Source organism: Pagrus major, chromosome 7, assembly GCF_040436345.1.
Source record: "Pagrus major chromosome 7, Pma_NU_1.0".
Lineage (NCBI taxonomy): Eukaryota > Metazoa > Chordata > Actinopteri > Spariformes > Sparidae > Pagrus > Pagrus major.
The window spans coordinates 26,238,779-26,253,681 of NC_133221.1; the positions used below are offsets into that span (position 1 = coordinate 26,238,779).

Sequence of the window (14,903 nt, forward strand, 5' to 3'; positions counted from 1 at the left end):
TGAGAAAGTTTTGGTTGAATCCTCCCGATCCAAGACGGATGACGTCATCACATCAACTCCTGCAGCTGTCAACGATGAATAAATGCTGTTGTCTTCAAGTGTCCTGGGAAATATGGATACTGTGTTATGAGCGGCACCTACGCTGCTCCACGAGCCAGTAAACATGACGTGGACTTTACTTTTGTTAATGATGTGACGTTTTGGTGCAGCAAAGTGATGGACAGCTTTAAAACTGTAGAGAAGACATTTTAATTGATGTGTTCATTCAGTTGCTTTAAAACAGTCCAATAAATGTCTGTCTCACACCAGATTAAATGTATCAATATAATTTTGAAACTGATTTATAGAATCTGGATTACATCATAATCTAATAGGCTTTTTGTTTAATTATTTCACTCAAACCGTGGGCCACAAAAATGGATCTCAGACTTGATCATCATTCATGGAACAATCCAGCTTAATCAAATGTTCACTTTGACATCCCAGTTTTAATGTTTGAGAATACGAAGGGTGTGTCTTTCTAGGAAATGGCTGACATCATGGATGCCCTGTCAATAACTAATGGTAAAAGTGATGCATCGTGCAACAGCTCAAACTAATGACCCCATAAAATTTGCATGACTGATGCACATTTTCCCTCTTCATTCTGCTGATACAGCTAAATGTCTGTGCAGACTAACTTCAAAAGGAAGTGAGGGTGCATATCAAGTCTCATTTACAGTTTACAGATCTGAGCATCCAAGTCAACTAGACAAGATCCTGCTGTCAAGTAAATAATGTTGCAATGTTGTAACTCTGGTTAAATCATGAAATGCATCAATGGGACAAGCACACCAAAGACACTTGTTATTACACATTTTATTTCTTTTCATTCTAATACAGGATGTTTCTCCATATGAAATACACATAGTGTAATGTACAAGTCAACTGGATAAGATGTGCAGATGATTTACAGTGAAGACAATCATCATAAAGTTTCTTCTTCCAAAGAAAAGAGCATACACGTGTTAGAAGGTCTCTTTCTTTAAGATTCTTTTTTTTTTTTAAGAGTTACTGTGAAAAATTTAGAAACTTTTCTACATCACAATGCAGATGAGCTTCGACCAAGTGTAGGTGAGCTATTAGTGTTTACTCAGCCTTCAAGCCCTCCTTGATGAGGTTGAGCTCATAGCACAGGGTCTCATAGCGGTATGCCATACGGATCTGGGCCACGTTGGTCTTACGGATGTCATTGCCCTCTGGACCCTCCTTCAGGTAGTCCTGACCCAGGAAGTGGACCTTCTCCTGGAACACAAAAGACAACAACAAGCATGTTTTGGTGCGAGTATAATCTCCGATTTAAGAGCGGTCTGTGTTGTGTGACGATATGATCTGTGTGTGTTTCAGAGGATTTGACATGAAGCCTTTAAGTGCACAACAATCACTGTTTTGCAACAAAGATTTTGCTAACATAAAAAGAAAGAAATGTCTTACAGGCTTCTTATTAAGTGTGTTAAAAAGTAAAGTAAACTCAGTACCTCATTAGACAGGGAGCTCTGCAACACACTGTTCTTGGAGATCTCACACATGTCGCAGGTACTGAGCTTGAAGACCTGGGCTGCAATGGCGTACTCCTCCATCAGGGGTTCCTGTGGATATAAAGATCAACATTTACACCTTTTATCACTCTACTTTGAGTTACTGCAGCTCATAAGAGACCTTGTACACACAGCTACCAGCAGCTACAGTGCATACGTTTACCATGAGCAGTAGAAGGCATCATTTTCCATCGGTTTGTTTTGTCTGTGTATATGCAATCCAGACTATTAAACAGTTAATTCTGGACACATCTGCACGCTCTACATATGACATAAACCTGTTTATATGTTTACAATGAATACTCATTCAATGCATATTGTGCTCTATTTCTGACTGCACTCTAAATGACGTTGCCTGTTCAATATGAATACAAAGACTTGCAAAGAAAAGTATAATGCATTCATCTGTGGATGTACACAATGTCACGGTATTCAGACACAGCACAATATGCACCATTGTATACATTATCATCAAAGGCCCTCCCTCTGTGTGCTCAGACCTTGGTGTAGTGGAACTGCATGGGGTCGTCGGTGGACAGAGACACCACCAGGCCTTTCTTGTGGAACTCCAGCAGGGGGTTCTTGGCGTATTCCAGGAACAGGCTGTTGTTGCTGAGAGGGGACATGGCGATGGGGATCTGGGTCAGGAAGTACAGGTACTGCAGCACAGGACTCTGGAGGTGGAGGATAGATAGATATAATCAGTCTATAAGAACAGTTTCAGTCAAATCAAGACATTACTAGTCAAAACCTGACATTTTGTCTTGTCTTTTATTTTTATATTTGATAATATTTTATTTTGAATATACTTAAAGGCCAAAAAGTCAAGTATTAACTGCAAGATTACTCATGAAAATGAATCTTATATGTGAGACTGACATAAATCAATTGTACAGTAGTTAAAATCTCCCCTTCAAAACCCTTTTTTTTTTTAAATGTGTAGAAAACATTAATTAAGTTATTGATTGTTGCAATAACCCAGTAATTATAAATAGTTACAATCAGAACACGGGATTATGGAAGATCCAAGGTAACATCCATTCTTACTCTGATCAATTGCACCCTGATTTTCAACCAAGTGTCTTAGAGCCAGGCTTCAAATATTGAGCCTTAAAAGGTACTTCTTCCCTCAAGGAGCTCTTTGAGAATAGGGTCCTTAATGGTTTTTAATCAGATAGTTCCAGCACTATAGTACTGTATATCCAGATTGAATTTATTTCGGTGCTTTCAGATAAGAGATTATGTCATGAAAAAAAAAGTCTTTGTTAATTGACTTTAATGTCTACAGCATAAAGAAGCAGGTCATTCTGATTATTTCTTATTCAGGACAATCGGGGCCTTATGGTTCCTTTACATGTCTGACACCTAGAAATTGGTGCTTGATCATGTGTTAATTAATGTATGTATGAGTGCTGCTTAATTAAACTGTGTCCATGCGTTTAGAGGACTTACCTTCTTGAGGTTGAGGCCGTGAGAGATGTTATCAGCAGTCATGAAGGCAGCGAGCAGATGGGTTACGGCACCAGCCTCACCACAGTGAGGCCTGAACATGAATGTGTTCAACCCCCTCTGTCTGGAAAGCAGAACATAAATAAGCATTACATTATGAAAAAGACGCATATTGTTAGAGGAACTTACTGTCCTGCTATTGCCAAAATATGCAGTCACTGAGTATTTGGAGAAGAGAAAATGAGATATAAATAAATGGGGGGAAGGTATCATCTATGATATGACAACAAAATGGCAGGAAGAAAACATTAAACAATGATATTCCTGCACTTCACGCATACTAAAAAACAAAAAACTGAGTGTACAGATACAAGATACTGACCTGCGGAGCTGGTTGAGCACAGCAATGTTGGCATACATGTAGTAGATGTAGTAGGTGTAGGAGGGGTTCTTGACGATGTCCCACTCCTCTGGTTTTGGGCTCTTAGTGGAGAACATGTGACCACTGTGCTTGGACTCATCGTCCACACTGTCGAAGCCTGTCACCTACATGCCAGGAGGCAAACGTTTAATCATACAAGGGTTAACCTCTGGGTGACTCAGCTCTTGGACAAAGATAGCTGTAAAAACATTCCTTTATGTATGACTAATATGGAAATTAACATTCATGGTTGAGGTCTATTCATTTGTAATCCACATGTCTGGTCATGTCAGTGTCTTCTGTATTGTAAACACAACTACAACTCAAATATATATTTTTTCATTTATCCCATAATTACATCTTAAATCAAAAATACATATTTTTCTTCTTCTATTTATCCATGTGGATGGGTTTGGTGTGATTTGTCGTGTTTTGGAGATATGGGCTGTAGAGATGTCTGCCTTCTCTCAAATATAATGGCATTATATGGCAGGAAATGTTTTAGCTAGCTAGTGTTATCCTCCATGACTAGTTGCATGTTTCCTTCTGCATGGTGATATGGAAAGAAAAACAATCACACCAAAATAGTCTAGAAAGATAAATAGCATTAAAGGTAAGAGGAAAATTGTGTATTTTTGATTTTGGGGTGAACTGTCCCTTTTATCAGGAGAGAAGGTGGGGGTCAAACAAGGGCAGGGTATTGTAAGTTTAATTTTGCTGCAAGGTTTGGGGCAATATTTTTGGGAGACCAGGGGAGGGGCATTCATTGTTTTCCCCACCCTATACTTTTTGTATTGGATAAGAAAAATAATGATGTTGTTATTTATTTATTTTTTGTTTTTTGATATAGCAATAAGAAATCAAAAAGCTTAGTTTTCATATGTGTCTTAGAAGTGTATTTTGCCATATGAAGCATTTTGCAACATGAAGCACAGGGCCTTGGCCGTGGTGGCTGTAAAGATCGTTAATTTAGCAGGACTTAATTCCAAAAAAGGGGCAGCTGTATTGTCACTATTAAATTAGCCAGAAATATATTATTTTCTAGATATTTTTGGATGCTATTTCGGGTTTTTCAGGGAAGGGATGGGTCTAAAGAATATTGATCATGCTGGAGAGGGCCAAAATATAAGACTCAGCACCTCTTCCCACCTCAGTCATTTTCATACAGTCTCTAATTATCGTACAGTCCTTAAACCAAGATATAATTTGTGTCTGAGCTGTTATGATCATCCTTCACTAATGCTTTTGGTGACTGTTTCTGACTCACATGCTTGAGGAAGATGCTGAGCTCTGGATTGGAGTGTGGGTCAATGGTGGCCTGGAACACGGGGAGGAAAATGTTCTCCAACATCTTGCCAAAGTGTGGCACGAAGTCCCTGCCTCTGAAGATGTCGCTAAGATAGAAGGAGGACAATAAATTAATTTTAATATGAATTCTAGCCATCTTTTTTCAAGCGCATAGGGGAGTGTTTGATGTAATATACAGTAGATTATTCTTAAATATCGATAATTTATCCACATTGGGATAAAATAGTTCTCTATTTGTATCATGGTTGGGTTAAAATTGCATGGAAGAAAGAATCAAGAGTGAAAACGTACTAGATCCTGGGAATTTGAATCATCCATTTGAAGTTTGGGGAGTAGACTCTGTGCCTGACGAACCAGCTGGACAGCTTGCCCCACTCGTTGGGGTTGCAACCGTAGATGGACAGACGAGGCTCAGCGTACTGGTACTTGGCATCCTCCAGGTCACTGGCTACTTCCTGGTTTACAAAAAGGTCAAATCAGGCTTAGATTATCTGAAGTTCATTACATAATACATAAAGTATTTGGCAGATCAGTAGCAGTATTGGTTTATCATTCTTCGTGTGTCAGCAGGACACAAAAACTATTTTTCTGCCATTGTCTTTCTGTGATGTTTCTCTTCTGCTTTATTCGAATAGAAACTGACCTTGATGATGGTGGCAAAGTACTCTCCATTGATGTGGTTCTCCGTCTTCATGTACAGGTCACGCAGCTCACTGGCTCCCACAGGGTTGTATTTGGCGTTGAACTTGTCGAAGCGCTGGAAGGTTTGTCTGCCCTTCAGAAAAACAACAAAGAGACAGAGAAAGAGATTCAGATTAAGGACGGTTGACTGTGTTGATTTGTTCTAAATGTAAATGTTGTCCAAGTTATCCAAATAGAGTATACTATAAGGAAATTATGTTATTATGTTAAAGATTATCCTTTTTTGATGTTGTTTATAGTATTCTCGACAAATATGTGTAAAATTCTATGATTTTAACAAATTGCGACAAAAACCGCACTCCTCCTCTAATTTTTGATATCTGAAACTCATTATTAAAGGTGCAATAAGCAATTCTGGAAAAAAATAGTTGATTGTTGAGTCTTGTTCCCATCCCAAGGCCAACAACCTGAAGCATCTGTATTTGATGACCTGGAAGAGAGACTCATCAATCAACTGTCTTTCTCTGGATGCACTTACATGCATGCATAGCTCGGATATCAGAACAAAGAACCAAGAGGTTTTGTGTTGGCTCTTATATTAATGTTCAAAATCTCATATATTTAACTTTTAAGTGTGCTTACAAGAAGAAAATTGTTAAAGTGTGTGCCTGCTTCAATCAGAAAATGGTAAAGAAATTGCAATTTCTCATGTTTCCTTCGCTGACTCGATTTGTACTTGTAATTCTGTCTGTACAAACTGCTGTTCCAAGGAATGAGTAACATACAGCGTGCACATCCAGGGAGTCCACAGTGAGGTCATAAGGGTGCAGGTTTAGGGAATCAAAGAGCTCCCTCATGGTGACCTCCTTCCCTTTCAGCTTGTGCACGACACGTTCAGCGTCCACGCGGTAGGACTTCTTGATGAAGCGCAGCAGGTGCTTCTGGTTCATGCAGGCGGCAGCGTGGATGTGGGTGTCCACCTGGAATGACAATGAGACGACAGAGAGGGGATCAGAGTTGGCTGTTGGTGTAGGTGTTGTAATAACTCTGCTTCATCACAAGAGGGAACCAAAGACACATGTAAGATGCATGGCAGCTTCAAGTGAGGAAAACCATAGCAAACTGGTAGGAAATGGAATGTCTAAAATGAAGTATCAATATACTACTTTTATCTTTTATTTGTCTGCATATAATTCTATTTGACATAAATATAGTATAAAATGTTTGAGTACAATAATTTATGTTGACGTTTTTCAAAATATTCTGACTCTTTAATACTGTTTTTTTTTTATAACCATGTTTTTTTGGGACATATATCATTGATTTAACCCTTTATTTTGAAGATCTATAATACCATGTGTTAAAAAGTCAATATAAAGATTTGAAATACACTCAATGGAGGAGGAGCGCAAAGATTCCACTTTATTTTACATTTTCCCCTCATCTAAAATCCAGCATTCATGGGGCTTGTATGGGGCCGTAGCACATGCATTTTAGTTATATCCCTCCAAATTACAGAGGAGAGTTATGGGTGCAAGGTGGATTTAGATTAATTTTTGTTTACCTTTAATGTTTTGAAGCAAATTGAGAGGGAATGCCTGTGCTAAATGCTGTTCCTAGCTACCTTCCTGCAGTTGTAAAAGTCCCTGTGGGGGTTCATCTTCAGCTCCTTCATCTCCTCCATCTCATTCAGCATCTCATGCACGTTGAACTTGGACATGAGGAACTTCAGACGACGGTGAGTGTAGGTCTTACTGCAAAACAAGAGAGGCTTGTAAACACATGAGTTTGGAATGAGTTTGCAGTGATGGAATGTAACTAAGTACAATTTTGAGGTACTTGTACTTTACTTGAGTATTTACATTTTCTGCTACTTTATATTTCCACTCCACTACAATTTGGGGGCAAAGATTGTACTTTTACTCCACAACATTTATTTGGATTTTCAATTGGACGAATCAGGCAAATGTAGATATAGTATTATATATAAGTATTAATTTACTTTTACTTGTACTTTTGATACTTAAGAACACTTAATTTCAGATACTTTAAAGTATTTCAGATTTCAGATACTTTAAAGTATCTGAAATTAAGAGTTCTTAATTATCAAAAGTAGTACAAATAGCACCCGAGTAATTGCCTTAAAGTTTAAGGCTATTACTTGGGTACTATTTGTGATGTGACGTTCACTTTTACTAAATCAACACCAGTACACTGAAAGACATTTTTTGTGTTTGTATCTACCAAAAAAAAGGAAAACGTTGATTTGAACTGTCTTGTTATTGCATGTTATTTTGTTGAGGATCTTTCTAGGACCGCACACACTGAGAACTTCAGTCAATCAGTAAACCCTTGGAAAGTCATCGATGATAAATGGGTTGTATAGACACTGGAAACTGGATGAAATCATAACTGAGACATTGCAATTCTGAAATACAAAGCACTAACGTTGGGCCCTGTGCAATGAGAGCGATGAGGAAGTTCATGTCGTCGATGAAGGTGTTGTAGTCGGGGCAGGGCAGGTCCTTGGGCTGATGTTTGTCAGCAGCTGCAGCGTCATTGTACACATAGATGACACCATCCTTCATACGAGCAACATAACCCAGATTCTTTGGCAGGTCCTTGGTGTCAAAGGGGTCATCCCCATTCTTTGGAGGAGATGTGAAGACTGGTGGATGGATGTAATATACGAATTAAGCATTTGGGCACAGAAAATATCTTGCATAAGCACAGTTATTTGGTCACCCTGTTGAGATTCATCTTCTTTTCTCCTCACCTGGCTGCACCTGATCTTCAGGTTTGAAGGTCTCCCCCTCGATGTCACGCAGGTACTGGGAGGCCGTACGGGGGTAGCGCTGGTAGGCCAGCCTCATGTACTTCTCCCTGATGGTCAAGGCACGGTACAGACCCTTACAGGACAGCTCAAAGTCATCCATGGTCACCTGAGTAGCAAACATAAGAGATTTTATAGTTGCATCCAAAAATACCTGAAAACTTGTAGTCATGTGGCTAAGTTATTTAGTTAGTTTTTAAAAACAATATGAACTGCCAATTATCCACTCATGGAAAAGCTTTAATGCAAAAACTAAATTATGATAACAAAAGCATGTTTACGTTTGTTGATGGAAGGGGTGGAGGCTGGATTGATAAGAACTTTGAAAAAATATACTGTAAACTGCAAAAGTCACAATTTTCTGTTCAAAACAATGCCAATATTTTACTGTTTTTTCCTGCATTACATAAGCAGCCATTTGCTCTCTGTCATGATATGCAATATGCTATATTGTATAGTCTCTATACCTGAAATGTATCTTAACAAACGTTAAAACAGGAATAATAATCAGCTCCCCCACAGTGTTTCCCTCCCTGTAAATGTCAAACCCACAGTCATGAAACCTAAACCTCACAGCCTGCTCTCAGATGAGCTCCACTCATGGGCCTCTGTTAGTGGGCATGAGGCTGTAGGGCCACTGACCTACAGACATATAGTCAGTGAAATTCAAAGTCAACACCTCCTGCATCTGTGTAAACTTGACCCAGGTCTAGTTTAGGAAAGTTTGCTGACATGCAGTAATACAAACATAGAAACTTCAACTACTGCTACTACACTGTAAAACATCAAACTGGAATTCAGTGAAATCAACTAATATTATAAAATGAACCTACTTCAAATAGCCACCTTTTATTACATTTTAAAAGAATAAGTTGATCGGGGACAGCCCTGACTCCTAACCTTAGTAAAAACTAAATTTGTAGTCACGTCTCCCCTAAAATATTGTGTTGCAGAGGTAGCCTGGTCTGGGGGTGTATTTTCAGCAGCACAGATGCTACTGATTGGTCATAGAAATATTATAGGAAGGCTACAGGCAGCAGTGTGTCTCTATGATCCTCTTGCTCCTCTGTGACTACATGTTGCTACTTGTCAGTAACTGCTTTATAGAGTATGTGGGGTACAATCAGTGTTGGAGGTAAAGACAGATAATAATGATAAAAAGTGCAAGCCATGATTTAAGATAGTTGAGGAAAAATAATGAGGAGACTTTAAAAACTCACTTGAACCAGTTTGAACCTACTTAATGCGATTATTTTACATCAAAGATATATCTACATTTAAAATGGTGGGTGATATTTTTTCTAAAAATATCAAGGCAAACATTAAACGACTGAACAGTACCCCAGAGGCGTAGTCTCCGATGATGGCCACTCTCTGGAAGTCGGGCACCTCCAGGTAGGTGGGCGTGTCCACCTCCACTGACACTACAGGGGCAGCAGCTGACTTGACACTAGCCACAGGCACAGCTATGGTGCGGGAGCGCTTCTTGCTGTGGATAAGGAGAGGTTGTGTTTAGTGGTTGATTTCATCCAAGGTCAAAATTTCTCTGTTTGTTGTTAAGGCAAAGTATTATCAGTTATATAGTGTAATTTTTGCCCTGGTTTTCCAGGAAACATGCGAGTCCTTAAATGGTGTAAAAAAAAGTCTAAATAGGAAACTTTGAAATGTCTTATTTTCTCACCATGTAATAACATGATTTTGTTTCAACACAAGCTCAAAGTGACAACACATAATCTCCGGTCTCACCGTTTCTCAGCATCATCCTCAGTGTGCAGATGGTGGGCCATCTCATGGTGCATGATGGGACAGTCCTCATCCACATCAAACATGGAGATCTCATCGCGGACGTTCTCGTCTTTGGTCTCAGACGCAAAGACTTTCTCCGCGAATTCCCGCATCTTGGCATCGGTCTCTGTCGGTCGCAGCAAACACATGTTTGTGTGTGACCTAAAGGCATTCTGCTCCCATCACCATCATGCAGCACTAAACAACACAGACTATGGCTAGGAGGCCAGCCACAAACAGAACCTCTTGACTGCTAATCTAGGCCACATGTATGACATTACAAAGGCACATACCTTACCTAACCTGACAGACTCCAGCACATGCGTTGAATACATGACCAAAGATTGACTCAGTCACTACAAGTCTGCAACTGTGACCTCCACTTCTGGCTGAAAACACAAGGTCCCATGCATATAGAGGAATTACAGTGATAAAGCATTGACATACACAGTCGGCTCAACTCATATGCATGGATACAAGATTCTGAAGCCTTCTTTGATAAATGTTTTTAACTCCAGACCCAGTTTTCGTATCATCCTTCACTGTTTATTTTACATTTATTATCAGTCAAGATGTCAGTGGTTCTATAGGGACGTAGATGAAATGATTTTGATCAGAATTCCTCAGTATGTTGAAAAGAAATGACAGGAAAAGAGGGTCAAGGTCCAAAATGACCTGAGTTATGAACCAAGCTACGAACAACAGCAATTCGACGGAGGTTTCATCAGAAACACAATGACGATACAGAGCATGAGTGGCATTAAATGATGCCTGCTAACATAGATAACTACTCTCTACATGGAAATCTACTGGTTACATGCATGTACTAGTCAAGCGCCAAGGCTTTCAACTCTAGACAACCATATCTAGTATGGCACATTTGACTAAAGTGATTTCGGGTTCTACTTTGCACCCTCTGTACTTACTCTCTTGACCTGATTATGCCCAGCAAGAAAGTAGCACCACCCGGAAGAAAACCAAAAAAGAGAGGGTTAGAAAAGCATTGGTTAGAAAAGTGTTATACATGAAGATGATACACACATTTGATGTTTTACAGTGTTTGAATAACAAAATGCACCATCTACTGGAGTTATGGATACATAACGATTTAGGAACAGGGACTGTCCCTGCATATCATCCATCATATTTATCAGTTATTAACAATATTGAAAATAGATTAGAAATACATGCAATAGTATGCTGAGGATTGAAATTAAACACTGGACCAGTACATATGTGTTATGGTGATTGGATAAGTTGTATTAAAGTAACATACAGTGTGAGGATGAATAATGGGGAGGACACATGAGTGTTAAATTAAAGTTGCTCATGGAAAAGATTTGGACAAAGCATCTGGATGAAGAATTGGTGATTTCGTCATCTCAGTTCTTGAAGTTTTGAATCAAATATGGAGGACGTTTGGGTGATGTGATTCCATTACTGCTCTGCTGCCATTTTTGATGATGATCCATGCATGTGAACATGCATTCCCTGCCATTACTTTATTTATTTATTTTGTTTTAAGTATTTTGTTTTAACCTGTAATGGCTTTATTGACAGGACAGCTCAGAGAGGTGACAGGAAACAGGATGAGGGAGAGGGGGCATGACCTGAACATGCAGCTGCAGCGAGGACAAAGCCTCTGTACATGGGATGCACGCTTCACCAACTGAGCTCCTGGGCGCCCCAGCCCTGCCATTACTTTGAAGGTTCAAGCAAGTCGGACAGTCAATGAAGTCGTGTGCCAGCATCCCATTCCCCTTAATAAATCCATGATTCCAACGGTGGAAGAGTCATGAACTACTCTTAAAGTCATTTATTAATGTAAATGCTCACTTTCAGTTCAGTTCAGACTGATGATGCTCTAAGTGAAGCATCTGATACATTATGATAAACCAAAGAACCAAACTGAATGTGAACAGTACATTAATAAATAGAGTCCATTTCCACTTTATTTCGTGGAAGTAGATCTTTAATCACCAAGGTCCATATTACTATGTTGCAATCAAATGCATGGAGGAAAACTCCCTACAAGAAGTTTCTCAACTCCAGACTTACTTCCTCCCTCTGCGGAGTAAGCAAAAAGTCCCAGTCAGGGTGGGACGGTCCAGGTTAGAGGGAAACAAAACAAGTGTGGTTATGTTTAAAGGCAGCAATTCCAAGGAAGCTAGTGAGCTACTAGAAGAAAAAAAATAAAATACTGTCCACAGAATTTGCTTAATTTTCGAGTCTTTTGGAGGAAAAAAGACCTTTGCACCTCACAGCAAAACAGTGTTGCAGCGTTCTCCTAAACAACTTAAGAAGATGGGGACTTATTTCAAAATGTAAAAACAACTAGAAAAAAAGGCTGATTTGAAAAGACATTATTTACCCCACTTTTAGCTTAGCAGCTACAGAGGATTTTGGCTTTCTTAGGGTGATAATAACATCTTATTACACTGACTTGGATTACACTTTACAAGCTGTATGGAGCCATTTTGTTTTTCTGTCGTTTTCATTCAGTCCTCATCTGCTTCATTTTATTTTCTGTATGATGCGACTTCCCCTGACTTTTCATCAGCATGAGGGTGCGTAGATAATGACTGAATTTTCATTTTTGGGTGAACTTCTGAATCAGTTTTGTATTGTTTTCTGTGACGAACTGTCCCTTTAATATCTCATCAGAATTTGATCACTGATGTTGGTTGTCAGCTCGCCACACCTGCTCCGACAGACCATAAAACCTGCCTGCATGGACTGCATGACAACACTGGTGTGAAATCTCAGCTGTCACATCAGAATGTTGCAGCAAGTGTAAACAGTCTCACATGCATTCTCCACCGATACCTGCTAAATCACTACAACCACCTAACCCTGTTAGATGTGAAATCAAGCTCTTCAGACAGCAGCTGTCCGGACCACTGCATTTCTATTTTTCACCCTTTGAAAAACTCTTGATGGCATAATATAACTTCGTACTTGCCAGCTGCCCAGTGCCTTGGGGGAGGTAGGCCTATAATTAGCAACCATTACAACAGCATTTAAAATAGTAGTAATAATACAGCAAGTACAAATTGAGCAAGGGTTGCTCTTTGCTCTTTTGACCTTTTCACAGCTCATACATTATGTCGTATTGAAAGGGTTTCTGAATACAAATATTTGGGTATCTGGTTGGATCAGAAACTCACATTTAAATTTCATTTGAACAAACTTGTTAGCAAGCCAAGACAAAAATTGGTTATTTGTACAAAATCCAAACTACTTTCCCCATGTTCTGTAAGAAATGGATCACTGAAGATGTCTTTTTATCTGTCCTGGATTATGGTGATGTTATCTGTAGACATGCCTCTGTCCCCACTCTCACTCCACTAGACTGGGTTTATCACTCCGCCCTCAGATTCATTACTGGTGACTGTTATATTGTTACTCAGCATTTGAATGTAACTGTTTTTAACTACGTGCTGTCCTGTATGACTGTCTGCCATTTATCTTTCATGCACCTCTGTTTTATTTGTGTTTTGTTATGTTCGTTTGCAGTTTCTTATCATTTGCAAGCACTTTTTTCCGTTTTATTTGTATTCTGTCATATTGCTCTTTATCTCTTATCATTTTTATGTACCCATTCTGTTCATTTTCTTTGTGATTATGTTTGTTGTTTCTATTCGTTATCACATTTTTGCACCTATTCTGTTTTTTTATTTGTACTCTCGACATCATTGAAAATGAGGGCTTGATCGCTTAATCGTAGATTCTACATACCCAGTTTGTTTCATTAACATGAACTTGAAAGCTTACAACTGAGCTCAAGAATGGTATTTTGATCTTGTTTAACTGATATATAAAAAATGACACAAGTGAACTAATTGGTGCAAACATATGATTGTAAAGAAAAGATGAAGGTAAAATGTTCAATTCTGAGAAAAAGATGACATCTTGTGATGTACATATCAGTCAGCATGGACTTCATATAAGAACTATCTGCATTTTAACCCCAATGAACCTGTCATTAAAGCTGTCAGTACCATCAAACAGTACACTGCCAAACAGATGGGAATTTATTACCGTAACAGTTGTTAATATTCAGCGCAGTGAGGGGTGTGACCCCTGTAAGTACATTCAAAGAATTTTTTGCAAAGTTTTGGGAGTTCTTGCATCCATTCTTTCCATATGTTTTAATAAACAGACATGAGGGAGGCGTGTTGACAGAAAGGCCAAGTTTTGTTTTGCTTTTTACATTTTTTCATGTGTACTCCACACTTGATGAAGGCTTTCCTCAGTTTAACTTTGTAGTCATGTGTTGATGTAAAAATAACCCTTTTAAAAAGCTATCCTAACCCTCTTTCTATAGGCGAGAGAGAGAGAGCACGTTCAAACCCAGAGTCATTCTGCCCATACTCACCTGGCACAACGACTTTAGGCATGGTGACGCTCTTCCAGTGAAACGCTCCCTGAGGAAAAAAGGGTGATCAGCCACTGGACCACTGTAGTTGGGAAGTGTGGAGCCCTGAACTTGGTCTCTGCAATATTAAGCTCCCCCTGCCTCAAGTGTAACCAGAACCTGCTGTGCCCACACGGGATACGCCTTGACGTAACAGGGAACTCATATGTGTCCAAGTCTATTTTAAGTTGTCTATGAGTGCACACAAGACTCACTGACCAGCAAAGTGTGTAGACAAAGAGCATGTGGGTATGTGTGCATGAGGGGACATGTATTATATAACACCCTGATAGCTGCACAAGTTGTTATGCACATGCATTTCAGTTTCCTTTAAATGAGAAAGGGAAATATCTTTAAAATAGTCTTGAGGTGTTACACACATTTCTTTGCTTTGTTTTGCATTTTGTTTTGTTTTTTTCTGCAAAGATTTGAAGGATTTCTGCATATCTATCTCTGTTAAACCTCAAAGAC

The 14,903-nt window shown here is 39.1% G+C and overlaps 1 protein-coding gene across 1 annotated transcript; it reads right to left on the reverse strand.

Annotated features, from left to right (window-relative positions):
• Positions 1 to 838: 838 nt before the first annotated feature.
• ampd1 (adenosine monophosphate deaminase 1 (isoform M)) lies at positions 839 to 14,590 on the reverse strand. Its single transcript, XM_073470913.1, has 15 exons — positions 14,390 to 14,590; positions 9,977 to 10,142; positions 9,572 to 9,719; positions 8,174 to 8,339; positions 7,846 to 8,065; positions 7,022 to 7,151; positions 6,183 to 6,377; positions 5,399 to 5,530; positions 5,047 to 5,210; positions 4,715 to 4,841; positions 3,409 to 3,572; positions 3,030 to 3,150; positions 2,078 to 2,251; positions 1,518 to 1,628; positions 839 to 1,284 (listed from the first exon to the last, which is right to left on the reverse strand). Exons 2-15 carry the CDS (start codon positions 10,126 to 10,128, stop codon positions 1,129 to 1,131), a joined length of 2,160 nt encoding a protein of 719 aa, XP_073327014.1. The 5' UTR covers positions 10,129 to 10,142; positions 14,390 to 14,590; the 3' UTR covers positions 839 to 1,128.
• Between the last annotated feature and the right edge of the window lie 313 nt (positions 14,591 to 14,903).

Bases quoted from the DNA above. Each gene is read 5' to 3' on its own strand.
- ampd1 (XM_073470913.1), bottom strand. From the start codon at position 10,128: ATGCGGGAATTCGCGGAGAAAGTCTTTGCGTCTGAGACCAAAGACGAG. The intron at 8,066-8,173 runs GTGAGGAGAAAA...TCCATCCACCAG, and splicing joins TGAAGATCAGGTGCAGCCAG to TCTTCACATCTCCTCCAAAG. The intron at 4,842-5,046 runs GTACGTTTTCAC...CTTCTATCTTAG, and splicing joins ATTCAAATTCCCAGGATCTA to CGACATCTTCAGAGGCAGGG.